The sequence below is a fragment of the Syngnathoides biaculeatus genome, chromosome 15 (genome assembly GCF_019802595.1).
Source record: "Syngnathoides biaculeatus isolate LvHL_M chromosome 15, ASM1980259v1, whole genome shotgun sequence".
NCBI lineage: Eukaryota > Metazoa > Chordata > Actinopteri > Syngnathiformes > Syngnathidae > Syngnathoides > Syngnathoides biaculeatus.
Window position 1 is genome coordinate 22,810,673 of NC_084654.1, and position 25,628 is coordinate 22,836,300.

A 25,628-nucleotide genomic window follows, 5' to 3' on the forward strand; every position below is an offset into this window, starting at 1 on the left:
GCCACTATTAAAAACAAGTTACAGTACTTACACCGGCCGTTTTTCGTCTTGACTTTTTGAACCGTCGTCCGTCCGCGGACGTCCAGCTCTCTCCATCCGAGGGCGGACCGAGTGGGCGTGGATGCCCGCGTCACTCACTCACGACACTCCTGCCTCCTTGAGAGACAATCAACCTGGCAGGAGGGAACGGAGACGTTGCTCTTGTGCACAGGAAAGGCCGTGCTTGAGATAGCAAGCCCCTGTTAAAAAATTCTGGTGAGGTTTATTATTATTATTTTTTTAATCCTTCCTCCCCATGTTCCGTGGAGCGTGTATATGCGGTGTTTACTTTCCTTTTCGGAGGGGAGGGAGGGGGTGTGTGCGTAGCGTGGCCGTCACGGCCGTCGAATGCTCCGGCGAATTAGGCTAAAGCTAACGCCAGGCTTTGAGGCCTTGTAGCAGGCCGCTGGAGGTTTTTCAGGACGGAACTGTCGCACACCAAATGGAGACACGGGGCTTTGAGATAGCGAGACGCTCGCGTATTGAAAACGTATTTTGAGACGTTAAGCGACTTTATAACGCGCTTAAAAACGCCAGGGATTGTGTTTTTGGTGTTATTCGTGCAGGCTAGCGAACGGGCTACTAGCGGCGTTGCTAATGCTAATCAGTAGCTGTTTCGCGCTGTGTTCATCCTCTGAAAAATCACCACCCGGTGTCGCGTTGACGCCGTATTTCTTTTAAAATTATTTGTCAAATTTCCTGTACTCATCTTCATCTTCAGTTAAACATATATGCCTGGACAAACGTGATAAGTCATTTAAATTGTGTGAGTCAGTTTGGAATGCTTGGAATTTGAGGGGCTAGCTGCTTTAGGAAGCTAAGTGCGAAGAGTTTTGCATTGCATCAAATAAACATCAAATTTACTAGCAAATTTGTCTTTAAAATAATTAAAAATAATAATAACAAGTGATTACGTTCCACCCCCCTCCCCCTTATTCAGCTTCTGGAGCAGAGAAGTGTCTTCATGGCCGTTCGTAGAGGACACATTCAGTACTTGGATGTAAGTTGTTTTGTTCTCTACAACGTACAGGTGTGATTTCAAATTATTTGAAATAACCACCCCCTTCAACATACAAGTACCATAGGAAGGTCACTAGAAGTCACATTCGTGAGGGTTAGGGACAAGCCCCAACGCTACGAATGAAAATCTGACTGATGGATTGCTCCCCCACTCTCCGGCCCACAAAACACGTTTTCATTGCAAATTACTTCTCACAATATTACTCATAAATATTAATGACTTTAAGATTAATTGATTTTTGGGGGGGAGATAGTCTGGAGTGAGAGGATATTGCTCTGGTATGTCACAGTGTGGCAACGCTTGTAAATAGACAAATTTTATATTAACCATTTTTACTTTTGACTCTTTGTTACATTGATAACTGCATTTTTTTAAAAATACATCGGTGCCTTGTAGTGTTCCTTAACCAAGCTCATAATTCAAAACACTTCAAATCATATTTCCTCAATGAAATGAATGGAATTGTCAATTATTTGTTCCGTTGCAACCCCCCCGTTCCCTGCCAAAAAACCCACAATTTTGTAAGAGAAAAATATCACTTTGTACTTTTAATGTACTTTTGACAAGCATACATCAATTTTTTTTATACTTGGTATAAGACAGGCAGACAGATATAGTGTACTGCATTGTAGACTCATCTTTTTTCTTGGCTTCTCTGATATACTATCGACACAGTAATCTATTTTCATAATTTTTTATCCTTTAATGGGTGCAACGTAAGACAGCAAACTGACATACAGTAGTGTACTGTTGACGCATTATTCTCAATACGGCTTTGTCTCATTCTTCGCAGAGGAAAGCACGTACTTTGTGTTTGTATTATGTCTACTTGTATTGTTTGTGAACAAGCAGCCATCCCTTGGCTCGCTTTCTTAAAACACAGAAATGTGTTGTGAGCATGAATAAAAGGTTATGTAGTGCTGTCACATTCAAATCTTAGCATCTATTAGCTTATTCATATTTAACCATGTAAACTATCCCCTCAAAAAAATGTATACATTTTATTGGTAACATCAAATTTATTCTCATTTATGAGGACTGGACTTCTCTTGATAAACTGCATAATTGGTGCTGGCTGGGCAGAATTTCAGGTGACAAAATCAGCCTTTGCTAATGGTTTGCTATGGCTAACATTCACAATCCCAATTACCATTAAAATGCTAAATACTATTAAGCTCACACTATAAATTATGTCCTATGTACATTACACATCTAATAGTCTTCTAGATGACTTACAGACGCTTCCGTCATTTTTAGCAATGTTTTTCACTGGCCCAACGTTCCGTCGGTCTCCAACAAATCTCTGTGTGATAAACGTACGGTGGTTGAATGGTTAAATATGCTTTTTTTGTCCATTTTTGTTCTCTTCTTAGGCGAGTTTGCACATAAGTATTGTTTTCCTCACGGCCGTGGTTAAGTGCACTTTGATGGCTCTAATGTACGACAAATTCAAATTTTCAATTGTGGCAAAAACAGCGGCCGACTGTTTTCAAACCCTGCAGCCTGGCTAACATTTAAATCCGACCCCATTGCTCGGTGTGCGGCATATCAGGGCGTTACAGAAAGGTGCACAAAAATATGCCGATAGGCTTGAGTAACTTTTTTTTTTTTTGCAGTTTTAGTTTGACAGAAATTACCGATCAAACGATGACTTATGGGTAATGGTAAGAAAGTTAACACCAGTCATACTCACCAAACTCTCTCCTGTGCGCCCACTTTCGAGCAGCAGGAGGCTTACGACATGTCCAACGGTTACGACATGCCCGGCGAAGATGCCAAGGACGCCAAGACCAACTTGATCGTCAACTACCTGCCGCAGGGTATGTCCCAAGATGACCTGCGCAACCTCTTCAGCAGCGTCGGCGAGGTGGAGTCGGCCAAGCTGATCCGAGATAAAGTTGGAGGTACGCAGGGGCGCACACGGGGGGTCAAAGGTGGGGGCTTCAACACTGGCGAGCTATCAGAGCAGGAAACTCGGGGTTGTTGCTTTGAATGGTGAGAAGTTAAGTGGGGAACCATAACTCCATTTTATGGTCTTGCTGACTTTTTTTTTTGTTTTTTTTCTTTTCCAACACCCAATAGTTTGATTTATTCTAATGGGTCTGATGATCTGTGAAAATTTTGTTTGTTTGTTTGTTTGTTTGTTTAGACTAGCCACTAACTTTACACGTTTTTTTTGTTTGTTTTATTTTATTGTTTTCCTTTTTTTTTTTTCTCTAGGCCACAGTTTAGGCTATGGATTTGTTAACTATGTTAACCCTAGTGATGCAGAAAGAGCTATCGAATCACTGAACGGACTAAGGCTACATTCCAAAACTATCAAGGTAACGTGCACATGTCAGGTGTTCTACCATTTGTCAATCGATGCCACCGATGTCATGTCATTTAACACACCTGTGCTGTCCGCTAACTAGCGAGTACATCCAGGAAGCGGCACCGTTTACCACGACTCATTCGTTTTACTATGAGTTTGATGCGTCGTCACAGAATGTCTCCTCTTTTTAAAAACTTTTTTTTTTAAAGCAAACAGACTTTTATTCATTTCATTTGGGGGGCAAAATGTAGGGCTTGGGGATTGTTCTTAAAGGGGACATACTATGTACTTTTTCTTTCTCCACAATCCTAACCCTTTCAAAGAGTTTCCAGGTGTCTTAATGTTTGTGACCTGATTTCTTAGTATTTAAATGATCAAGATTAGATCCATTTGTAGAATATTTTCTGTCTAAATGAAATTAGCCCGTTTGACAATGACAACTGGGAGTGGGGCTTGGAATGCAACGACTGGCGAAGCCCAGAGTATGGGGGGGGGGGGGGGATAAAAAGAAAGCATTCATAATTAACATTTCACACTCATCTCAATCAGATCTATGTATGTGGCGCATGCAGCAAAAACCCAGTCCAGCTTCTCTTTTGGTTATGATGTAGTGTAGTCCAGCGACAAGACCCTGGCTGTTGCATGCCAACAGCTTTTTAAAAGACTTGGTGTATGTGGGAAGAGGTGAGGTGCATGTTAATTAGGTGGAAGTGCAAAAAGACAGGTTTTCAGATCCTAAGCCTGATCATAAGATTTACTGGTTAAATTTGACACTTTAATTGGTGGGAGGGCATGTTTAATAATGGTATGTGTGTACAAGAAATTCAAATGTATTTCCTATCATATGTCCCTTTTAAAGCACTCTTATCAAATAGCAACACGTTTGTGTTAGACTGAAATGCTCACACACACGCTTGGGAAGACACCACAGTTCATTGTGCAATGGCTCGCCCCCGTGTCCCAGGTGTCATACGCACGGCCCAGCTCTGATACCATCAAGGATGCCAACCTGTACATCAGCAGCCTGCCCAGGTCCATGTTGCAGAAGGACGTGGAGGAAATGTTCGCGCACTACGGCCGCATTATAAACTCACGCGTGCTCGTCGACCAGTCCACAGGTAGGGCAACAGTTTTTGAATGCGGTCAGGACTCACTCCCTTAGTCACTCATTCTTTCCGGCGGGAATCCAGGCATGTCGCGCGGCAAGGCGTTCATCCGCTTTGACAAGCGCTCGGAGGCCGAGGAGGCGGTGAAAAACCTCAACGGCCAAAAGCCGCCCGGGGCCGCCGAGCCCATTTCGGTGCGCTTCGCTGCCGACCCCAATCAGGTGAAGAACACGCAGATCATCTCCCAGCTCTACCACAACCAGTCGAGACGCTTTGCCGGGCCCATGCACCACCAGGCGCAGCGATTCAGGTGAGCCGTTTGACTACTTTGGTTTCTAATGGCCAGATCAGTACCTCGTCAATGCGAGCACGACGTAATCAAAATACAATGATTATTGACGGATACTCATGTCTGCTCAAACACAAACGTGAAAACATTTAATTAAATTATAGCCAAAGCAGTGACGGCTAAATATCCTCACAATAATGAAAAAGAAAAAAGCGCAATAGACAATAAGAGGGAGCATGACAAAACTCACTCGAAATGAGTGACTCCAAATCCGCAACCATTCAAGGCACATCCCGCTCATGTATAGTACTGCATGTGCAGTAATTACACAGTATAAACACTTTGACTACTTTCATTCACGTGAGATTGACACCAAGCCCTGCTGTGTAGATCCACAAGTGCAGTTAGGCCTCGGGATACGAGTTTAATTTGTTCTGTGGCCATGCTCATAACTCGAAACATTCATATCTCAATCATCTGTTCCCATGAACATTCTGAATGGAATTAAGATGATTCAGCCTGCCCCTCTCCACAAAAAAATGTCAATTTTAATGAGGGAAAGCGATTAATATTGTACTTCCTAAAAATATACTGCAGTGATGTGAGTAGGAACCGTTTTTGTCAGAAGCACTGAATCAATTGAATCCTCTACCTTACCTTGGCCACCTGGGGGCAGTATTTATACACAGTTAATTGAACTCTCATTTCTTTGCTGCTGCACTATTAGTTCGAAAACCGAGGATAAAGAACATGTCCTGTTTTGTCTGCCGCTGCACAGTATGTGTCGCTTAAAAGGTTAAAAATGTCGGTGGAGTTTAGTGTTAGCGTTAGGCTAGTGGACTGAAAGGTTAAGCCATGTTATTTTAAATGAGATGTGAATGTAGTTTGACAGTAAACGTCAACTGGGAGTGACATTAAAGAGGATGAAGCTGCTGTTTTTTGTTGAATTTACTCCTTGAGTTGTTCACTGCCACCTTGTATCCCAAGTCTGCACTCCCACTCTTAAATCCGGAACTAGGTATAGCCTAATCAGACGAAGCTCCTCCTAGTACTTCAACAGCTGTTTTTGGACTCGGTGGTTGAAAGGTTTTTGTTACGGTTTGGCCTCAGCACCAAAATGATGAACAGCTAAGTTTTTGGTTTTTTTTTTTTTTTAGCAAAAACTGAAGGATGTTTCTCCAAAAGATCGATGAATAGGGGAATCCCTGAATGTGTTTGCTGTACACTGCTGTTTTCCTTGATTAAAACCACAAAACCAAAATTGTCGGTCTTTTTTTGGAGCAGGTGAGAAGGCTGGAATGGATTATTGGCCTTTCAATTCTTTCAATGGCTAGCATTCCTTTGATCCACTCATTATTTTTTTTTTATTACTTACGTAGATAAACATCCATTAACATCTTACAATAATTGAAGACTCTTCAATGGATGTAGCGTCCACATTTTTAGTTGAAAACTTATTGGAGAAAATTCTGATTTTGGTCACTGAATGAAATCAAACTCAAAATAGTGTATGCTGGTAAGCAGTGTAACGCGAAATGGCGGCAGGCCGGTCATGTTTTCTGCTTGGCGGCGTTTTGCAGATTCTCCCCGATGGGCGTGGACCACATGGGTAGCATGGGCGGCGTGGGCGTCCCCGGCAACTCGGCCTCCGGCTGGTGCATCTTCATCTACAACCTCGGCCAGGATGCCGACGAGAGCGTCCTGTGGCAGATGTTCGGCCCCTTTGGCGCGGTCACCAACGTCAAGGTCATCCGCGACTTCAACACCAACAAGTGCAAGGGCTTCGGCTTCGTCACCATGACAAACTACGAGGAAGCGGCCATGGCCATCGCCAGCCTGAACGGTTACCGCCTGGGCGACAAGACCCTGCAGGTGTCCTTCAAGACCAGCAAGGGCCACAAGTAGAGGAAGGGGGAGGGGACAATGGAGCATAGAGAAGTGCGATCCGCTCGGTTTAACGCATTCACTCAACACCGCACCTTTGGTCTAAAAAGTGTCCTGGAACTTATCCATGTCGCTCGTGGTTGTTCTTTTCACATTTCTGCTGGAGCATGGGACTTAAGTATTGAGGATACAATAATTCGAAACCTGCTACTTTGAAACACACGGAAGCAGCAATACATCCAGACAGAAGTTACACAAATACCTGTAGGCGTATATCCTTTCTGATCTGTGAAAAACTGACACTTTAGGTGTAAAATCCCGACATGAAGTAATTTCGCATTCATTTACATTTGGAGCCATGTTTTGCTCTGTGATTTCTTTTCCCTTGTGGAGAAATTGCCCACGGTTCTGGATTATTGTCACATGTAGACATGGAGGCCTTAAATTATAATAATCCAGTGGATGTAATGTGTGAGAGCAGAGCACTTTCCCTTGGCCCACTCTGTTACTCAATTAATCCAATTTGATGTGAACCAAGTTTGCCCGCCCGCCCGCCCGCCCTGCAGATTGAAACCTGAGTGTTTTTTTATTGTTATTTGTATGGAAAAAGTTGAGGTTGAGGAAGGAATTGTGGTGGACCAAACGCAGGAAAGGAATGATTCAATTTTTCACTTTCGCTTTCTATTTAGCCCCCATCCCCTCTCTCACGTTTGAAAGAGGTACTTAGAGAGTTTTATCCGACTGAAGGCGGCATTGTTACCCACCCCCCCTTTTTTTTTTCCTTTCTGTTGTTTAATCTTAACTAAAGCAATCTTTGTTGTTTTTCATTTTTCCTTTTAGCAGAGGCAGGTTTGTTTATTGGTTGTCATTGTTTTAACAAGTTTTAATAAGTGCTCATCTGAGGTTTGGAGTGAAACAAATGGTCTTTGTTCATGATGACACGTTTTGTTTCAGTTGTTTCCCTTTTCAACTCAAACCATTAAATTTTGTTTTTGTGAAACCTTTTTGTTTTTCTGTTTTCATTTTTTTTCTTCCAATTTGGCCCGAATAAAATCATTTAAAATATCAGTTAAGTTGTGAATATTTAAAACAGTTTTTATCTTTTTATTAAAAATATATATATCTTTTTGCCACTTTTAACAGTGTGAGTGAGGTTTTATTTTTTTTATTTTGGAAAGTTGGATCAAATGGGCTGTAGGTCCCCCTCAATCTTTCCAATTCCAGCAGTCTCTCCACTATCGGGCTTTAAAAATGTGATTCTTGTTGGGCGGTTTTTGTCTGAAATGTGTGCAATATGTGGTGACCTGATCAAATCAGATGAGGCCCGTCTCTCTTCAAAAATGTTTTTCTACTCGCACTTTGTGTTTTGGTTTGTCAAACAGGTGAGTGGGGTGGCGAGGGGATGTACTTTTTTTTAACGGAGGACTTGTAGACTCCTGGTGTGTGTCTGTTAAATGTCTTCACATTTCATCATGTAAATAAAAACAATGTAGGCTTTTAAGGAAGGCATGAGTGTGTGTGTCTAAGGGGAGGAAGGCTGTCTGGGTACAGCCCGAAGTAGACAATTGGACTAGTGGCATGAACCAACTTTTAATTGGAAAACGTAAACGCAAAAAAGCAGACATTGTTATAAAAAGACAGTTGACCATCTCATGTGATTCCGAGGAAAATGTTGCCATTTATGATGTCTTTGCTTGAAGTTCATTTGATGACACTTCTCGCTGTCAATCAGCTGTTGCGGTTTTAGCACGACGGATCACTTTAAGGCAACTGGATTAGATTCTAATCCATCATTAGGGTAGGTCTACTGTAGAGGTCTGATGTGACAACCGCGGATTTATCTAATTGGCTGCAGACGCTCTCATACAAAATCCATTTGAGACAAACAGCACGATGTAGATCAAGTAGTGAAGATTTTTGTTGTCTTGGCACTGGCAAAGAAACTGAAAAGCCGCATCTTAAGTCTCACGATGGTTCCCTTTGGTCTCTGGTAAAATGAGTGTTTAGTCGGTGGAAGGCAGGCCCGCTAACTGTCCGTCCTGGTAAAGAGTCTCAGACTTGGCATAAATTGTAGCAGGTCACAGGTTTCTCTAAAACATTGTCGCCATCAACCTCGAACATGAAATCGCAGCGGTGCGCGATTAAGGGTGCATCGGACAGGGTCACGCTCTGGTTGCCCACGGAAATCACTGTGTCTCTCTGTTAGGAGAAAGCAATTAAAAAAAAATTTTTTTTCATTATTATGACGAAAAAGTTCAAGTTAAAACACAATGACCTTCACTCCAAACTTTAAAATCTTAACACTGACTTTTGCTTATCCTGAAATTTTGTCCCTAAATTAGAAATCTCTTCCCTACCAAAACTTTTTCCACCCAAGGACCAAACCTCCCAAATCCGCACAGGCAAGACCTTTTGATCCCAGGTCCTCTGAACTGTTGACACTAACCGGTCGCCCAGTGTACGGCACCACTACCACCAATTGTTGGAAGTCTTACCTTAAAGAGAAATTGATATTACACGCACAAATCCTAACCAAAACTTAGAACCAGTGTTGAGTAGCATTGTCAAAAATGATACTAAAGGAGGAGTACTTTGGAATAGTGTGTCAAGTAAAAGTAAAACATACTGTAGTCCTCTAAATTCAAAGTATTCATTGAAACAAGTACTAAAGTACTTGTTTTTTTTTTGACTCCCTCATGAAAGTCAAATGGACTTTGTTCCTAACAAAAGCACTCAAGTTAAACTATGTTCCATTAAAAGTAAAATTTATCTACTACCTGACTGCAGCCCGTACCTTTCCCTCGACTTTAGTTTTCAAACCTTGATCTACCCTACAATGCTCACCTCAAACCCGACACGGGAGTTTTCACTTGACATGAGAACCCCAACTCCGTACTCAGAATACACAAATACACTAAATGCAGTGTTGCGTCTACCAGCATAATCCAGTAGGCAAACATCGGGACCATCAGATTCTGAACTCGATCTTAAACAATCAACACTTTTATCCAGCTGGACAACAACCGTAAACGTAGCAGCCACATCTCCAAAAACAAGTCTGAAAAATATGCACTTTTTAAAAAAAGAGCAGGAATCAGGAAGGGGCAAATATCTCTTGGCAGATTTAAGTTCCCCTGTTGATGCCAAGCAATTTCCCCTTACCCGTTTGGATGATGCTCCGTTATTGACAATGGTGGGGATGACTGCGTCTGCGGTGACTGGTGCAGGGGTGGCGGCCTTCTCAAAGTCCTTCCTGCATATATGCGCCATGATACCAGCTGCTAAGGCGTCACCGAGGACATTTATCATCGTCCTGAAGCGGTCGCTGCGAGAAACGAGACGGTGGCGTTGACCTCGTCGGATTTCAAAACGTCTTTCTGTTAAAGTACTTTCCGGTGGGTACTCACAGAACCCAGTCAATGGCCACAATCAGAGAGATGTCGGCGGGCGGCAACCCCACGGAGGTCAAGACGATCACCATGGTAACCAGACCAGCTTGAGGTATTCCAGCTGCACCAATGCTTGCTGCTGTCGCTGTTATGCTAAAATAAAAGAAGAGCTGTTAGCGATGCATCGAATACAGGCCCTCCCCTACTTCTGAACGTTTGGCCTGGGGATGTCAGTTTTCGATACTGCTCATCCTCACCAGGGTTGCAGTTAGCGTTGAGCCTATACCAGAGCAGTTAACTTTGGCCGAGAGGCCGGGTACGCCTTAGACTGGTTGCCAGCTAATCGCAAGGCACAGACGCTGTAGAAAAATGACCCTCGGAAGAAGTATGTTTTTTAAAGTACTTTTACTTCCAGGTCTTGAGCATTTTGGATCAGAAAACAACTTGCTACTCGAGTATGACTAATGCACTTGAAGATTTTTAGTCTAGTAGTATTACACAACGTGACTTCAAGTTATCCCAGTCATTTGGTGTCGCGACACCAGTACCTTTACTCAAGTATCAGTTTCATGTTTTGAACTATGCCAGTACCTAATGGTGACGAGCTGACCGAAGTCCAAGTCGTACTCGTTGACTTGAGCGATGAAGATGGCCGCCACCGCCTCGTACAGTGCCGTCCCGTCCATGTTGATGGTGGCTCCCACAGGCAACACGAAGCGAGCGATCTGCCGGTCCACGCCACAGTTCTCCAGCAGACACTTCATGGTGATCGGCAAAGTGGCCGAGCTGAAAAAAGGACGTCGGTTCAGCGTAAGGACGGGCGTGTGCGGAATCCGGCGTGAGTCACGGGCTGAGCTCACCTCGAAGACGTTGCCAAAGCGATGACGAGAGCCTGCAGGAGGCCTCTGATGAAGGGAAATGGGTTTTTGCGCGTGAAGAAGTAGAAGAAGAGAGGCAGCAAGATGAGGCCGTGCACAAACAGGCCGGACAGAACCGTGATGAAGTACATGCCCAGCTTTTCTCCCAGATGGGCTGGGTCATGCATGTCCAGGATCTTCCCCGCAACCAGGAACACAATGCCAAAGGGGAAGTACCTGCGAGAGAGGAAAAATGGCTTCTGTGGAACAAGTCAAAGGTCGCCTCTTTGCCCTGACTTTGGGCAAGAGGTGGCGGCTGACGCCCCGCAATGGTTGGGATCCAGTCACAGGGAACTGATCCCTGATCATGTCTTCCAAGGAACAAACTGGAAGTTGCTTCCCTCCTCTCAGTTGTCTGCGAGGGCGCTTGAGGTACTGCTGAACTGCGACGTGCACTTTATATTTAGAGCTAATCTGCCTGCGCTCTGTGTTTATTCTTCAAGCGAGCGTGTGTGCGGTCCTCACCACATGGCAGCGTTAATGATCTTCATGACGCATTCATTGACGCACTGACACACGTTGACCAGCGGTGCTCCGCGTTCCCCCATCTTCCCCAGCAGCAGCCCTAAGAACACAGCACGGAGAGTTCTGACACACAGTACCCAATACCAGAACTTTGACTTCATTCTTTAACCTATAAGCCCCTTACAAATTCTAAACCTTGAACCAACTCCTTTTCCAAATTCCAAACCTCCAACTAAGAGCACATCATTTAGTCTCTCGCACTCAAGTCCATCCATCCACTTTCTGAGACCCTTATCGTAACAAGGGACCTGGGATTGCTGGAGCCTATTCCAGCTATCATCGGGCAGGAGGAGGGGTACACCCTGAACTGGTTGCTAGCCAGTCGCAGGGTAAATAGAGACAAACAGTTGCACTCACAATCACACCCAGGGACAGTTTAGAATCTCCAATTAATGCATGTTTTTGGATCGTGAGAGGAAACCAGAATGGCCGGAGAAAACTCGTGCAGGCACAGGGAGAACATGCAAAGTCCTTTATGTAATTTTTAACCCAAAATAAAAAATCAGATGTGAGCCTCACTTATACAGTACTAAGCCCTTGGGAGTCCTCAAGCTTTTCGACAAAAACCGTATCCATTGATCCATAAGCCGGCCCTACCGGGAACCCTCACAATTTACCTTATCCCAGACTCCAAAACTCAGCACTAACTTAATTCTTGAAACAGGAACCATCCCTAGAAGAATTCACATTTCCCTTTTCTTCAAATCACAAACATCTTGATCTGATTTTTCTTCAAATCCATCATTGAATTCTTAACCTAAACTCAGAAACAAGACATAAGCCTCGCAAATGATAGATCGTGTCTCTAACACCACCACCCTTTTATCCATCACCCAAACTAGGCGCAAACATAATCCCAGAACCCCAAAACTGACTAAATTCTTGAATCCTTATCCCCAACGTAGAGTGACCCCCACTCCCAACAAATTCTTAACCCTGAACCCCCAAATCCAGAAACTGGGCTTTACCCCCACAAATCCTAAACCTTGAGGGGCACCCCCAAGTACTGCAACCCCTTATCCAGAAACTCATTCTCAAACAAGCCACCGCTGCCTGCCTCACCCATTGTGGCCGAGAAGATGACGATCCCCAGCACGTTCATGCCCTTGCTGGTGCTGGGCACCATCTTGTAGTTGATGTCGGGTGCCGGGGTGATGTCCAGGAACACCGGGTGGCCCAGGCGGGGGTTGTGATAGTCAGGCATGACGTACACATAGTTGGCCTGTGACTCCTTCGCGTTGGAACTCTGCACTATGGGTACTAGGTCTGTCCGATACTGGGGAAACACAAGGCAGAGTTTAAGATCTATATTTTTGTTTGTTTTGATCATTTTAAATTGGAATATCTTACCTGCTGGAAGGTTGCTTCGATTAAATTGGAAGGGATCATGTTCCTATAAAAGAATAAATAGTACCCTTTTATTGTAGAATGGGAAATTTTTTTTTTAAAACGGGACGGCCCAAACAAATCCCTGATAGTCATTCTCCGGAAATCAAGTCCGTGGACTTCTGAGTATTGGGTTACATTGAAGACACGATACACAGGCCTATGCTCGTATCGCAACAAATTTCTAGATCGAGTCAACCGTACTTCAAAGGCACCAATATTTTTTGTAGTGAATGCTCCAGTACTCCCAAGCCGTGTCTTACTACCTGACGTGTTTGTTGCGAAACAAAGTTGTATTTGCCGCGGTCCGCCCAAAAAACATCAAAATAGGAAAGCAGCCCCTGACACTACAGGAGACCGCGTGGGGAGTTTTGCAAAGTCCCAAACAGTCTGAAGGATTTATTCCACGTACGTCAGCGAAAGCGTGTCCGGGAGCTGTGCGAGACAGCCAAGAAGAGGACTCTTATGTCAAGAGTTTGCTCGGCCGGTGGTCAGCAGAAAAACACCGCGCTGTTAAATAATCAGATTTAGCGGGAGTTTATTCGTGGAACTCTTACATGAATGGCCCCGCGCTAAAACACACTCACTGCGAGCGTAGTGTCGGAGCGAGTCAGTGCGGGATTAACAGATTACCAGTAAGTGGCTTTTGATTCTTAGGCGACGGGTGACGCTGCAACTATTTTACCTACAGTCAAAGGTTCAGTGTTCGAACTGTGGTTTACGGCTTGGTGATGAGACTGAAAAAATCGTATACGATATACCTGGAGGTATTTCATATTAGTCGTTATTGGTATTTTTTTTTTTTTTTTTAACCTGTTCAAATATTGGACCCAGAAAAATAGACTGAGATGAGCCCTGAAGCCTCTGCAGGCTCCTGCGAAAACTCTTCCAATTTATTTTCTATTGAACGTTTCATTTTTATCCAATACATTTATGTCAGTTTGTTGCTGCATGTGGAAAAAAAAATACCCTTAACGCCGCTTTTTGCGCGTCTGCACTTGCGTGTTGTTGCACGCCTTCCGACAAAGTCATATTTGATATATTTTGTACTTGACCCAAGCGAGTCAAAAAAAATATATATTAGATACAATCGCAATTGGCCACTTGGACCTGAATTCTAGTCAAAGTGCTCGATGTCAACCATTTTTCTTCCCCCACGCTACCATACAAGCAACAACCCGTCCGTACTTTAAGCCCGTCACTGACATTTTCGAGGTGTTTACCTGATGAGGTCCAAAAGAGCATCAGCTGAAGTCATGACGGGTCCCGAGCTGGCGTGGTGACTGTCCTTCTCGGTGCCAGTGCCCGGGTGGATAATGAGGACGAGCACGATGCCCACGATGACGGCGATGAAGGTGGTCCACAGGTAGTAAGTGATGGTCAGGACACCCAAGCGGCCGCTGGCCTTCGTGTCCATGGCTGACAAACCAGACATAAGACTGAAGTGCAAAAAAAAAAAAAAAAAAAGGTACCATGAAGTTAGGGCACGCAAACTACAAAGGATGTACAAAAATCTTCCACTGGTTCTTCCACAACCCGAAAAATAACCTGGAACAGGCCACGTCACCTGTGATTCGTAAACATGCCGGAACTAAACAAACTTACTGTCGAAGTCAACATGCTGAGACGAAGATGAAGGTAGAAATTCAATGAGGTAGGCTCAGCCTTCGTGGCTGAGCCTACTAGTGGCTCGGTTGCTAGGCTAATGGCGCGCATGACCAAAAAAAAAAAAAAAAAACTTGAAAAAAAATTGGCACACTGTATTGAAGCTTTAGATTCTCAAATGTAATCTGTATGATTTGTCAAGACGGTTCAAATCTTCAAGTCGATTGTCATGAATGCTAAGTCTGAAGTCGCAAAACCAGTCGTAAGTCCCAAAAAAAAAAAAAAAAGAAAATGAGCGAGTGACTCGAATCTGTCGTCTGAGTCACGTCGTGCACTTCTGGTTTGTTGTATCGTTATCTCTCCCCGTGGATCTTTTTGTACCTGGATGTGATGAGAGGGAGAATCAACATCTTTAACATCCTCATCAGCAGCTCCCCAGGGAAAGAGAAGTAGATCTTGGCCTGAGTGATGGAAAATAGACTTTACACCAAACAAATCCTTGGAACCACATTGGCAACTTCATAAAACTTAGTAAAACTCAAGTATCTCTAAGGTGACATGATTATCTATTTTCTTCATCCAGTCCATCCATCCGTCTGTCTGGCTATTGTTCTGTTGGTCTTACGGTCTAAGTAGCTTTTTAATTGCCCATTAATTCAATCATACATCTGTTGGTCAAACTATTAAATGCTGATTAATAAAAGTTCAATAACCATTCTCCCATCTACAGTATTTATCTCTACCTATCGGTCCGTCTCATTATCATCAAAGCTTTCAACCACTTGCCAATCCCCGGATCATTTGTCCATCCACCAATACCGCCTCAGATCGGTTTGGTATTTTTTTGTATCCATCCCTGTGCCTGTCTGCCAGTCCTCCATCCTTCAGTCAATCCAGGATCCTTCCAAATTGCCATCGTTTTCAGTGGTCCATCTGTTTATCCATTGACCCGTTCTTCTGCCCATCCATCCATCCATCCATCCATCCATCCATCCATCCATCAGCCAACACCACCACCAACCCATCATCTGTCCATCGACCACCCCTGTCCATACAGCCATCTGTCTGGTCTGCCTTTCCAGCACCATGTCCATCCGTCATCCATCCATCCATCCATCCATCCATCAAACCAATTGTCCATCTGGCTGTTCGACCACCCATCCACCCAACATATACTCTATCCAACTATCCGTTTATCTGTTCTTCCACCCATCAACCAACCCGGCAATCGGCCAGCAACTAGCCATGCCTCGAGGTTTGTCCATCTTGGCATCCATTGGTGTTCTCCATCTATTCCTCCATCCTTGTGCCCATCTTTCCAACTATCCATCCATCTGTTCCTTTCTCTGATAGAAAGACCCTGGGATCTCCCACCATTTTGTCAATTTTACAATGCGTCCAATTTGTCTGTCCATCCATCATCCATCCATCTGGATAATCAGTCATCCATTCATTCAGTCAGTCCAACCTTCCATCCATGCAATTATCCTTTCGTTCATTCATCCAGCCATCAGTCCAACCCTCTCATCCATCCAATCACAATCAGTCCTTGCTATCTGCCCATCCATCCATCCATCCATCCATCCATCCGACTGTACCTGCGTAGACAAGTTGAGTGACCTCAGGAGGAATCCCAGCACGCAGCCCGTCACCACGGCAAAGACGGACAGGGTCAGGAGCCCATTCCTCTTGCAGTACTCCTTCACATACACGCCGACCTTCATCGACATCAAGTCGGGAAAAATTTTCTTCCACCGCTCCATCCCAACCGACCGTCCGGGGCCTGGCAGCCTCCCCCACCCTACCCCCTGAGCGAGAACAGCCGCCCGAGTCGTATTCCGAGCGAGGTAGACCGCGGACTCCACGAGATCAGACGTCCTGTGTAATTCCTGTGCCCGTCTACTCTCGCTAGGGAGATGTTCATTCAGTCCTGCGAGAGCGCAAGTGTTCCCTGACTCGTTCCCGATAAAGTCTCCCTGTATTGGATTATCCCCCTTCCACGCCGCCTCCCTCCCGCCTTTCTTCCCTCACACCTAAGAGGGCTCAAGACAAGACGGTAGCACTGATTCCATTCATAGCTCATTAGGAGAAAATGACTACCAAGCTTCAAAGCTGTTCTATTCACAAAGAAACGGAGCTTTTTACCCCAGCTACCAACTACACGTTGATTGGAAAGTAATTCCCTATTTTAAAATTCATATACTACTATTTTGACCTGAGTTTATTTCATTCCGTGTCCGTGCTTGCGAGTCAAATACTATTAATCAGTTAGAGCCTTCCCAAAACGCACCGCAAATCTTGTAACAGAAAATGGCATTCTGCAGTATTGCGTGATGTAAAAACATACAACATACAGTCATCTTTAAATTACTGTTTTGTAAACAATTCAGCATTGATTATGTAAATAAAGTTTTTTTTTAATCATCATTCCATGGATCATTTAATGGACATCGTGCTGCTCCTTCTAGTGTGTGTACCTTGGTCACCAGAGTACAGGATACATAAATATATATTTTATGTAGTTCATGGTGGAACACAATGAAGATGAAGCTGCAATAATTTTAGTTTTTCGCAGTGGAGAAAGATTGCTTGGCTGTCTGCATAGGTTGCTCAACCATTTGTGTTCAAATATCTGTTTAAAGGTTTATAACGGCACACTTTTTGGGAAGTTTTTGGTACATAAACCCATGCAATATTTGCTTGCGTTACCATTCTAAGTTCGAGGCATTGGTACAAAATTGCTAAATCTCGTTACCACGGCGCCACCGGCATTTATATCTCGTCAACAATCTGTCGTTTGAATGACAAGTGATTTTATACGTGCCCTGCAGTTGGCGGGCAACCCCCCACTCTTGCCCAGAGTCAATTGGCATCGGCCCCAGCAATCTTCGAGTGAGGATAAGCGGTACGGAAAATGGATGCTTTATAAACCAAAAGTGCTTCAGTGCCTTCATGTGGACGAACACCTTTTTTTTTAAAATGATAAAGATCCTAATTGATTTTTAGAGCGAGCTCCAACATGAAATATAATAATAATAATATTAATATTCGGCTTGACTAGCCACGCCCCCACGTCCACAAACTCAATTATCCCTGCATTGGGCCTTATTAAGCCGCCCTACGTCACGCCGCCTCCGTTAACCTTTCGAGCGTCCCGAATTTGCCACTCTTAACAATGTGCGCTGACGTCGCCGGCCGCCAATCCAATAACCTGTAATCCGTGTTGGGAACAATGTCACGACTGTAACACACTTGAAAAATCAATAAAATAAATTAAAATAAAAGACTTTACATGCAAGCACAGAAATGTATTCATGGGTCCTCACTTTTATTTATTATATATATAATAATAATAATTATTATTATTATATATCCATGTGGGATAGATCTTCCTTACGTCATCATACATTTTGTAACAATTTTGATTGATATTGTGCCGTGAGATTTTTCCAATGTAAAACGTATTAAACGTGGCCAAATTAAAAACAAATAACACTTGAAGCGTGCACCATTGAACCAGTTTAACCTAAATTTCCAGCAAAAAATGAGCATGGAAAACTGCTTTGAAGCAAGATGATGAGTAAATTAAAACGTGTCGTTATTATTTTATTTTTTTATTGAAGTTTCTCTTGCGTCATGTTGTGAGTAACAGCGACCCACAGTGGATACTTTGTGCATTGCAATGACAACATTAACACTTACTGGACTTTACCAACGTTTGCCTTTCACAGATAATATAAATCATCATTATGAAAGAACTGTTGTGTAATGTTTATACTGTTATCATCAGATGCTGGATTTGAGTTCCGAGAGTTTTCTATCAGGACTAGAAAACCCACTTATTAGATATTTTTTTAAATATATTTTAACCTGCCCACGCAAGGGAACGTTATTCTCGTCTCCAATTGGTCAGAGAGCCTCACTCAAGCCCCGCCCCCTGAGTTTACAAGCGACTGCACAGCTGCTAAAAGTACAGTGCTGAAAATTCTCATTTCGAGGGGGCTCATTTTCCTTTCAAGGTCAGTAAAACAACAACCGGCCGCCTCACGCCGAGCCCCCCCACCCGACACAAACCGTCTTTGGTGTCATTTGTCACTCCCCGGCGGCTCGTTTTTTTCCGCTTTCCAGCGCCCGAGAATGAGTCCGTTCAAGGAGCGCTTCGTGACTCTCCTCCATGAGAAGAACTTCGTCACCGAGCGGCTGGCGACGCTGGAGCAAATAACGGGAACCAAGAGGGAATATATCGTCTTGGGTGAGTCCGGAACGCTTCGTGTCCCCCCCAAACCTGCCCGCTTTATCATCAAGAAGAGTGCAAACAAACACGTCAGCCGGTGACGTGTAATATAAAAAGGCGACTTCGAGCTAGCAAGTTGCGGTTCTTGAGCTAGCCGAGATGACGTCACAATTGCACATTTGGACGTTCTGGAGTTTTCGGCGACTTTTCGCTTCTCCTTCGTCTGCCGGAAAAGTATCAATGCAGTACAATTTGCACTTAAGTAGAAGTACAGCTACTGGCTAAATGTTGTTTTTTTTTTTTTTTTTTTTTTTTAAAGTAGAACTACTGATTGAACTCCCAAAAATGGACAGTAAGTGCAAAAGAAAAATTAATTTATCAATCGTATAAGATATCTGTTGTGACCAGCACACAAAATACAGTACAGTGGTGTCGAGATGACCTATAGTTCACTAACAAGTTCTGTTTTTTTGGGGGGTTTTTTTGCCCAAGGAAGTGAAACTGACAGTCATTTTCAATAATGTCAATCTAGCAAATGTTTTAATTAATTACCTTAGGAACATTGTCTTTTTTTTTGATTGCACAAATTAATACACCCCTGTGTCTTTTTGTGACAGCAGAGGCAGTAGTGGAGACCAAATTTGCTACCTAAATGATGTGCTAAAAAGTGTCTTTCTTTACTCATATTGTTTATATTGTCATGCAGATTCTCCCCACCTTCAAAATGAAAACTTTTAAGGTAATTAAAAAAAAAAACAGCATCTTGCCTTTATTTCCAAACATCGCTTTGCGCAAGTTTGTATTATAAAACATTTAACTCATGAACACAACAGCACTGCAACATGTTCAGTTGCTAATTTAGCACGCTCAAAAATTACTAATTTGTATTTGTCATGTGATTTTCTTTTATTTTCATTTCATTTTTATTTTTCAATGTTTTGTAATGGTTTTTTTTTTTGTCCAAATTATATTTTTCCCTACTATTATAAAATGGCCCATTTTAGATAGGTCACATTTTCTTTTGGGTGCAATATTATGGGAATTATTTTTTGTATTTTTCTTTTAATACTTGTGTAATTTTTGTAATCTATAAGTGTACTTAATAGTTTTATTTTTGAGTGACATTTTATCTTTATGTCAACACCTTGTATTTTTTTTTTGGGGGGGCGGAATTTGATTGAGAATTTTTGTATCCTTTTGTATTTTTTGCAAATATTTTTTGTCCAGTTATTTTCTGATCTATGCTTTTCTAAAAGTTTGCCTATTTTGTTTTTGAATTTTTCATCTATTATTTTTTTTTTTTCTTCAAAATAGGTTTGTATGTGGTTTTCTGCCTATTACGTTTTCAGAACATATCCCGTAACTTTTTTTTTTTTTTTTTTTCATGTGCAAATCTATTCACTAACCACATCACGTGCGCTGTCAGGTTCCGTCTCGTTGGGGTCTCGAACGGGTTTTTCCTGTTCAGGCTTCAGGTGGGGGCAGGCGGCCATCGTTGCTAGCCAAAATGACTCATCAGGCGGTGCCATCCTCCGCCGCCACTTTGTGTTCCACCCCCTTGGGCATCCCAGTTTAGTTTTCGCCCCATGTCAAATATTTGTACTTTTACCTGCACTATGATGATTCATGTTTCAGCTTTGCACTGCTGCAAAAGTTTTAGTAGGCCACTGCGCTCCGCCGACCCGTCGGCACGTCAGTCGAATTTCCGCCTCACCCTCGTCACCACCTGTGCAAACCTTGTGCTCTGCTCCCCCCTCCCCTTTACAGGTGCACTGGTTTTCGTCGGCCTTTATCTCCTCTTCGGGTACGGCGCCTCGTTGCTGTGCAACCTCATTGGCTTCGTCTATCCGGCCTATTTCTCGTACGTATCAGCTCCCCGGTGACACCGTATTCCCCCAAAAATAGCTGATCTAAACAACGCCACACTCATAATTAATTCCAATTTCAATTAGTTATTGGTTTTCAATAGTTTCAGTTCCAACCTGGCATACTGTTTGCTCTCCCAAGTACATTTTTGACTTTTTGTTGTTGTGATGTTTTGCATTTTTATCTAGTAATTTACCACATCTTAGTATTCCCCCTCCCCGCTTAAGACATTTTGCATTTTTTCCCCCTTTTTTTTTTTGTACAGCTTATATTTTTTTCCGATTTTGTAAAATGTGTTTTTCTTTTCTGTGTAGCCTGTTTTTGAGAAATCATTAAAACAAAATTGGTGTATGAAATAGCCATTGTTATAGACGCCGCGCCCCATTAGCGTAATTATTGTAATCATCATTATTCATAAATTGTGGTTAAAAATGTGTGCTTTTGCTTTATAAATTGTATGCTAAACATGCCTTTGTATATCTGCAGATGTTCACCCTGAAAATTGAGGCCCGATTCGCTACAGTAGTTCAATAAAAGTACCGTCCCAACGTCTATTTGCGACAATATGGTATTACAAAATATTGTCCCGTATCATTTCTTTGACTTATTTGTGGCGACGCCGATAAAAATACGTAATTGTCATAAGTACAGGCATTACCTCGAATAGATGCTTGTCGATAAGTCCTTTCAGCCGCTATTTGCCAAGATAAAATGATCATATTTTCAAGTACATTTTGAATGTTGTTTTTTTTTTTTTTATATTTTTGTACATGATGACTTGAAATTTGTCTCCCCTGAAGTATTAAAGCCATTGAGAGCACGGCGAAGGAGGACGACACGCAGTGGCTGACCTACTGGGTGGTGTACGGACTCTTCAGCATCTTCGAGGCCTTCTCTGACATCTTCCTGTTCTGGTTCCCCTTTTACTACGCCGGGAAGGTACATTTTGTGGGTCAGCACCGTGGTGTGGGCGACGCATGCGTTACGATTGTAATTTCAATCTTCCTGATGGTCAAGCAAGTGTCAAAAACGGGTGAACTGCTGTAAAATAGTAATATAAGTCTACATTCAAGTAAAACTGCATCCTCACAATGTTTTGTAGCACTTCTTAACCTTCCGAAGTGTCTTACAAGTGGAAAACGTTTACCGCTGTACTGTAAGACTAAAACGAAACAAGTTTTTTTCTTTGTACTTTTTAACCTTCCTGTTGAACAAGTGTCAAAACAGGGTTAGGGTTAGTAGTAGTCAGTCGGCATATACAAGTCACATTTTATTATGGTACGTCAAGATGGCTGATTTTTGCAATTGAAAATGTACAAGTGAGCCATTTTAAAAAAGCAAAATGGCTGCCTTCCTTTACTTTTAGCACGGGTGCCACAAACTTTTTGGTTGGTCTACTCATGACAAACCGGAATTCCAAATGTCGTGACGCAAAAGGAGTGAAAAAAGGCTTTAAAAAAAAAAAAGAAAACCCTTAAAAAAACAGCCGCAGTAGCAATATGGTAGCGCAGCACTAACAGGGACGGTTAAAAAAAAAAAAAAAAAAAACATACCTAAATCACTGAGATGCGGCAGCAACACGCGAGCACACTGCTAACGCTAGCGCAGAACCAAAAGGGCTGGTTAAAAAAACAAACAAAAAAAAACATACCGGTAAAAGTCACCTCCTCGGCACATATATTCCACCAGTCTCACTCTTGCCTTTTCCGCTCGAGTGCCCCCTTGCGGCTGTTAAGAAAAAAAAAAATCCACAAATTAGCCGCATCACCGGATAAGCCGGAGGGTTGAAAGCATATGAAAAAAGTTGCGGTTTATCGGCCAGAAATTACCATGCACCGTTTGACCTTTGAACCGACCCTTCCCGTCTCCCCGCAGTGCGTCTTCCTCATCTGGTGCATGGCTCCGGTGACGTGGAACGGCTCCGACGTCCTGTACAAGCGCGTCATCCGGCCCTTCTTCCTGAGACACCAGGCCACCGTGGACGAGGTGGTGAGCGACCTGAGCGCCAAGGCCAAGAGCGTGTCGGAGAGCGTCACGCAGGAGGGTGAGATTCCCACGGTCCTCATGCAAGTACCAGCACATTTTACCGTATCTACGGCACGCCGGCGCATGCAGCAGCAGCAGCAGCAGCAGCAGCCTTCTTTCTCTCCAGCATGCGTATCACGGCAAGCATCATCTCGCTACCTCGTAGGCCTCATTCACGCATCTTAATGGACCGCTACGCCGTATTTATTTTAAAAACATGCGAACCTGAACTGAAAAAAGATGACAAAGTTTTTGCATGCCCCCAAAATGTTTATTTTCAATTTGTCAAAAATGGGAAAACCCTGCAAAATTTGTAGGTGTGGTTGAAGATACGCCCTTATCGGTTTTGTCTTTTCATGAGTCGGGAGTGTGGTCTGTGACCTTGTTCCGCGCAATTGATCACGCCTTGTCTGGTTGCTCATGGCAGCTCGGCAGTGCGTTATCTTTTTTTACGGTCTGTGCTCTTAATCCAAGCCACACGAGTCAATAATTATCCAGTGGCTCAGCGATGACGTTAATTACGTCGGAATTCTCACCGCCGGGTTAACCCATTCGTGGGCAGCGTCCCATTTTTGGGACATCAGGATTTTCGCGCATTCTATCCTTCAGTGTATCAAAATATTTGAGTGTTTTAATCTGAAGCCATCATTTGGTTATCAGGAGAGGATAACTCATCGGTCAAAGTTAGCAGATTTTTGGGATGAGAATATAAATTAGTCGTAAAACTTAACTATAAACGAAGAAGAAGTGTTATTTCCTTGATTGTGGCCTGTTAGGAGACTTTTATCTCAATAAGGCAAAAAATTGCCACCCTGCCCATGAACGTGTAAAAATGGAATTGGAGACTCCAAATTCAAAATTGCCGTGACAGTTGATTCCAGACGTTTACATACACTGCGCAAAAACACACCATTTGTTGTCTTATACTGTCTGAAGTCAAATCAGATTAAACCTCTCCTGTTCCAGGTGAGTCAGGATCACCCAAATTATTATTATTATTATTTTTTTTTTTACCGTAATTCCCGGCCTACAGACCACCCGTGGTTATAAGCCTCAGTCAGTACATTTGTAAAGGAAATACCATTTGGTACATACATAGGCCGCAGCTGTGTAAAAGCCGCAAGTGCCCACATTGAAACGCGAGATATTTACAAAGAAAGACGGTACACGGAGAGTTTAACGCTTGCGCCGCTGTGCTAAAAAAAAAAAAAACATACTGGTAAAAAAACAATGAGACACGGCAGTAGCACGCTAGCGCAGCGCTAACAGGGCCGCACCGGTAAAAGTCACTTCCTCGGCACATATATTCGGTCTCACTCTTACCTTTTCCGCTCGAGTGCCCCCTTGCGGCCGTTAGAAAAAATGCACAAAGTAGCCGCATCACCGCATAAACCGCAGGGGGTGAAAGCGTGTGGGGGGGGAAAAAAAGTCACGGCTGACAGGCCGGAAATTACGGTAAAAGCCTCAATAATGAGAGAGAATTTCTATTAGAATTTAGTTTTTTCTTCAAAGAACCATTCGCACTCGCAATTTTGAGTCTCCAATGAATGCATGTTTTTGGGATGTGGGAGGAAACCCGCGCAGGCACGGGGAGAACGTGCACACCCCATACAGGCAGGACGGGATTTGAGCAGAACTGTGAGGCAGATCCTTAAACCAGTTGTGTCATCTTGCCTCTCTCTCTCTATTATTACATATTTGGTTTGAGGTTGGTTGGTGTTCATAAATGTAAACAAACATTTCCTAAATGAGGTGGCTCAGCTGGAAAGGGTTGGCCTCATGTGGAAGTTGCATCTTCTCCTCATGCCCGTGTGGGTTTTCTCCGGGTGGGCACTCGGGTTTCCTGCCACATCCCAGAAACATGCAATGTAAATTGGTGACTCTAAATTGCCCCCAGGTGTGATTGTCTCCATGTGCCCTGCGATTGGCTGGCAACCAGTTCAGGTGCCGCCTCCTTCCCATTGACAGTTGGATCGGCTCCAGCACTCCTGTGACCCTTGTGAGGATAAGGGGCAAAGAAAATGGATGCATGGATGGATGAATTTCCTTCATGACTAAATTAACATGTCAACATATATATAACAACTTTGAATATTAAAAAGCACTTTTTTTTTTTTTTTTTTTTATTTCTGGTTGCATGCAAACTCAGCCCACTGAGGCTACTTCTTCACTCATTTGCTGGTTTGAGTGAACATTTTTTCACCCCCCTTTTAAAAATGGCAGTTTGTTTAATACTTTTTTTTTCTTTTCTCTTTTGTCTTCAGCTGTTAATCGGGCTCTGAACCACAACAAGAACCAGTGAGGAACATGGAAATACGTACAGTATGTGTGGTTGTCTGTGAGAGGGAGAGTGTGTGTGTGTGTGTGTGTGTGTTAACGTTTTTGTTTGTCAAAGAAAAGAAGGAAAAAAAAAAAAAAAGCCTTAAAAAATATTTCCATGGGTACAATCAGCACAGAATGTGAGAATGCGGTAACGAATCAGCAGGGTTGAAGCACTCCTGGGAGATGTTCTGCGGGACTGAGCCATTGCAGTCTGGAAACTTAAAAGCTACCATCCAAAAGATGCCACATTGGCGCTGGTCTTAAAAGCACAGCTCGTACGACCGAGCGCCTTTTTAAAAAAAAAAATAATAATAATAGTTTTTCCTCATATTGTCGTTTGATCATGAAGATGAAATAAACTGGAACTCTGATCAAATCTCACACCTTTCTCGACTTTTTGCACGGTTGACATAAGTAAACACAGACGCTAACGTGAGCTTTGCTCAATGGTTCTTTGTCGGAATTACTCTACCCCTCGAGTTTCGTGTGCGCATTCACGGACTCCTTCGCAACTGTGGAAAAAAATAAATAATTATGGTTGATTTCAAATGAGAAACTGCTGTAATATGCACACAAAATGGCTGCTTTGGAAGAATGAAACCAACGCAGCATGTCTTACACAAAATTCAATTTCATGTACATTTTCTGCGGCGGCACGGTGGATCAGCTGGGAAGCGTCGGCTTCACATTTCTGAGGTCCCGGGTT

The 25,628-nt window shown here is 43.2% G+C and overlaps 4 protein-coding genes across 7 annotated transcripts in view; 2 read left to right on the forward strand and 2 right to left on the reverse strand.

The window, feature by feature from the left end:
- Positions 1–152, reverse strand: part of hltf (helicase-like transcription factor) — a 29,382-nt gene extending 29,230 nt beyond the window's left edge. The window contains exon 1 of the mRNA XM_061844454.1: positions 32–152. The gene's annotated coding sequence lies outside the window, so the exon portion shown is untranslated. The remainder of the gene's footprint in view (positions 1–31) is intronic.
- elavl1a (ELAV like RNA binding protein 1a) lies at positions 115–7,721 on the forward strand. Of its 2 annotated transcripts, XM_061844468.1 has the most exons (7): positions 115–255; positions 980–1,039; positions 2,787–2,964; positions 3,281–3,384; positions 4,339–4,492; positions 4,565–4,790; positions 6,350–7,721. In XM_061844468.1, exons 2-7 carry the CDS (start codon positions 1,004–1,006, stop codon positions 6,672–6,674), a joined length of 1,023 nt encoding a protein of 340 aa, XP_061700452.1. In that variant the 5' UTR covers positions 115–255; positions 980–1,003; the 3' UTR covers positions 6,675–7,721. The 2 variants fall into 2 exon arrangements, with proteins under 2 accessions (XP_061700452.1, XP_061700453.1); XM_061844469.1 differs by lacking the exons at positions 115–255; positions 980–1,039; positions 3,281–3,384 and having other exon boundaries at positions 2,825–2,964.
- A 515-nt stretch (positions 7,722–8,236) lies between these two features.
- slc1a8b (solute carrier family 1 member 8b) lies at positions 8,237–20,467 on the reverse strand. 3 transcript variants are annotated; one of them, XM_061844841.1, is made up of 11 exons: positions 20,116–20,467; positions 14,857–14,936; positions 14,094–14,309; positions 12,835–12,877; positions 12,547–12,760; positions 11,425–11,524; positions 10,903–11,136; positions 10,634–10,828; positions 10,061–10,195; positions 9,816–9,978; positions 8,237–8,852 (listed from the first exon to the last, which is right to left on the reverse strand). In XM_061844841.1, exons 1-11 carry the CDS (start codon positions 20,236–20,238, stop codon positions 8,706–8,708), a joined length of 1,650 nt encoding a protein of 549 aa, XP_061700825.1. In that variant the 5' UTR covers positions 20,239–20,467; the 3' UTR covers positions 8,237–8,705. The 3 variants fall into 3 exon arrangements, with proteins under 3 accessions (XP_061700825.1, XP_061700824.1, XP_061700827.1); XM_061844840.1 differs by lacking the exon at positions 20,116–20,467 and adding an exon at positions 16,074–16,263; XM_061844843.1 differs by lacking the exons at positions 14,857–14,936; positions 20,116–20,467 and adding an exon at positions 14,476–14,815.
- On the forward strand, positions 18,352–25,294 carry zgc:101744 (Receptor expression-enhancing protein 6-like). The gene is made up of 6 exons (XM_061844846.1): positions 18,352–18,494; positions 18,604–18,727; positions 20,477–20,570; positions 21,376–21,514; positions 22,451–22,619; positions 24,865–25,294. Exons 2-6 carry the CDS (start codon positions 18,613–18,615, stop codon positions 24,900–24,902), a joined length of 555 nt encoding a protein of 184 aa, XP_061700830.1. The 5' UTR covers positions 18,352–18,494; positions 18,604–18,612; the 3' UTR covers positions 24,903–25,294.
- The last annotated feature ends 334 nt before the right edge of the window (positions 25,295–25,628 follow it).

Bases quoted from the DNA above. Each gene is read 5' to 3' on its own strand.
- elavl1a (XM_061844468.1), top strand. From the start codon at position 1,004: ATGGCCGTTCGTAGAGGACACATTCAGTACTTGGAT. The intron at 2,965-3,280 runs GTACGCAGGGGC...TTTTTTCTCTAG, and splicing joins GATCCGAGATAAAGTTGGAG to GCCACAGTTTAGGCTATGGA. The intron at 4,791-6,349 runs GTGAGCCGTTTG...GGCGTTTTGCAG, and splicing joins CACCAGGCGCAGCGATTCAG to ATTCTCCCCGATGGGCGTGG.
- slc1a8b (XM_061844840.1), bottom strand. From the start codon at position 16,238: ATGGAGCGGTGGAAGAAAATTTTTCCCGACTTGATGTCGATGAAGGTC. The intron at 11,137-11,424 runs GTGAGGACCGCA...CCTCTCTCGCAG, and splicing joins ATCATTAACGCTGCCATGTG to GTACTTCCCCTTTGGCATTG. The intron at 9,979-10,060 runs GTGAGTACCCAC...CGTTTCTCGCAG, and splicing joins GTGGCCATTGACTGGGTTCT to CGACCGCTTCAGGACGATGA.
- zgc:101744 (XM_061844846.1), top strand. From the start codon at position 18,613: ATGAGTCCGTTCAAGGAGCGCTTCGTGACTCTCCTCCATGAGAAGAAC. The intron at 21,515-22,450 runs GTACATTTTGTG...GTCTCCCCGCAG, and splicing joins CCTTTTACTACGCCGGGAAG to TGCGTCTTCCTCATCTGGTG. The intron at 22,620-24,864 runs GTGAGATTCCCA...TTTTGTCTTCAG, and splicing joins GGAGAGCGTCACGCAGGAGG to CTGTTAATCGGGCTCTGAAC.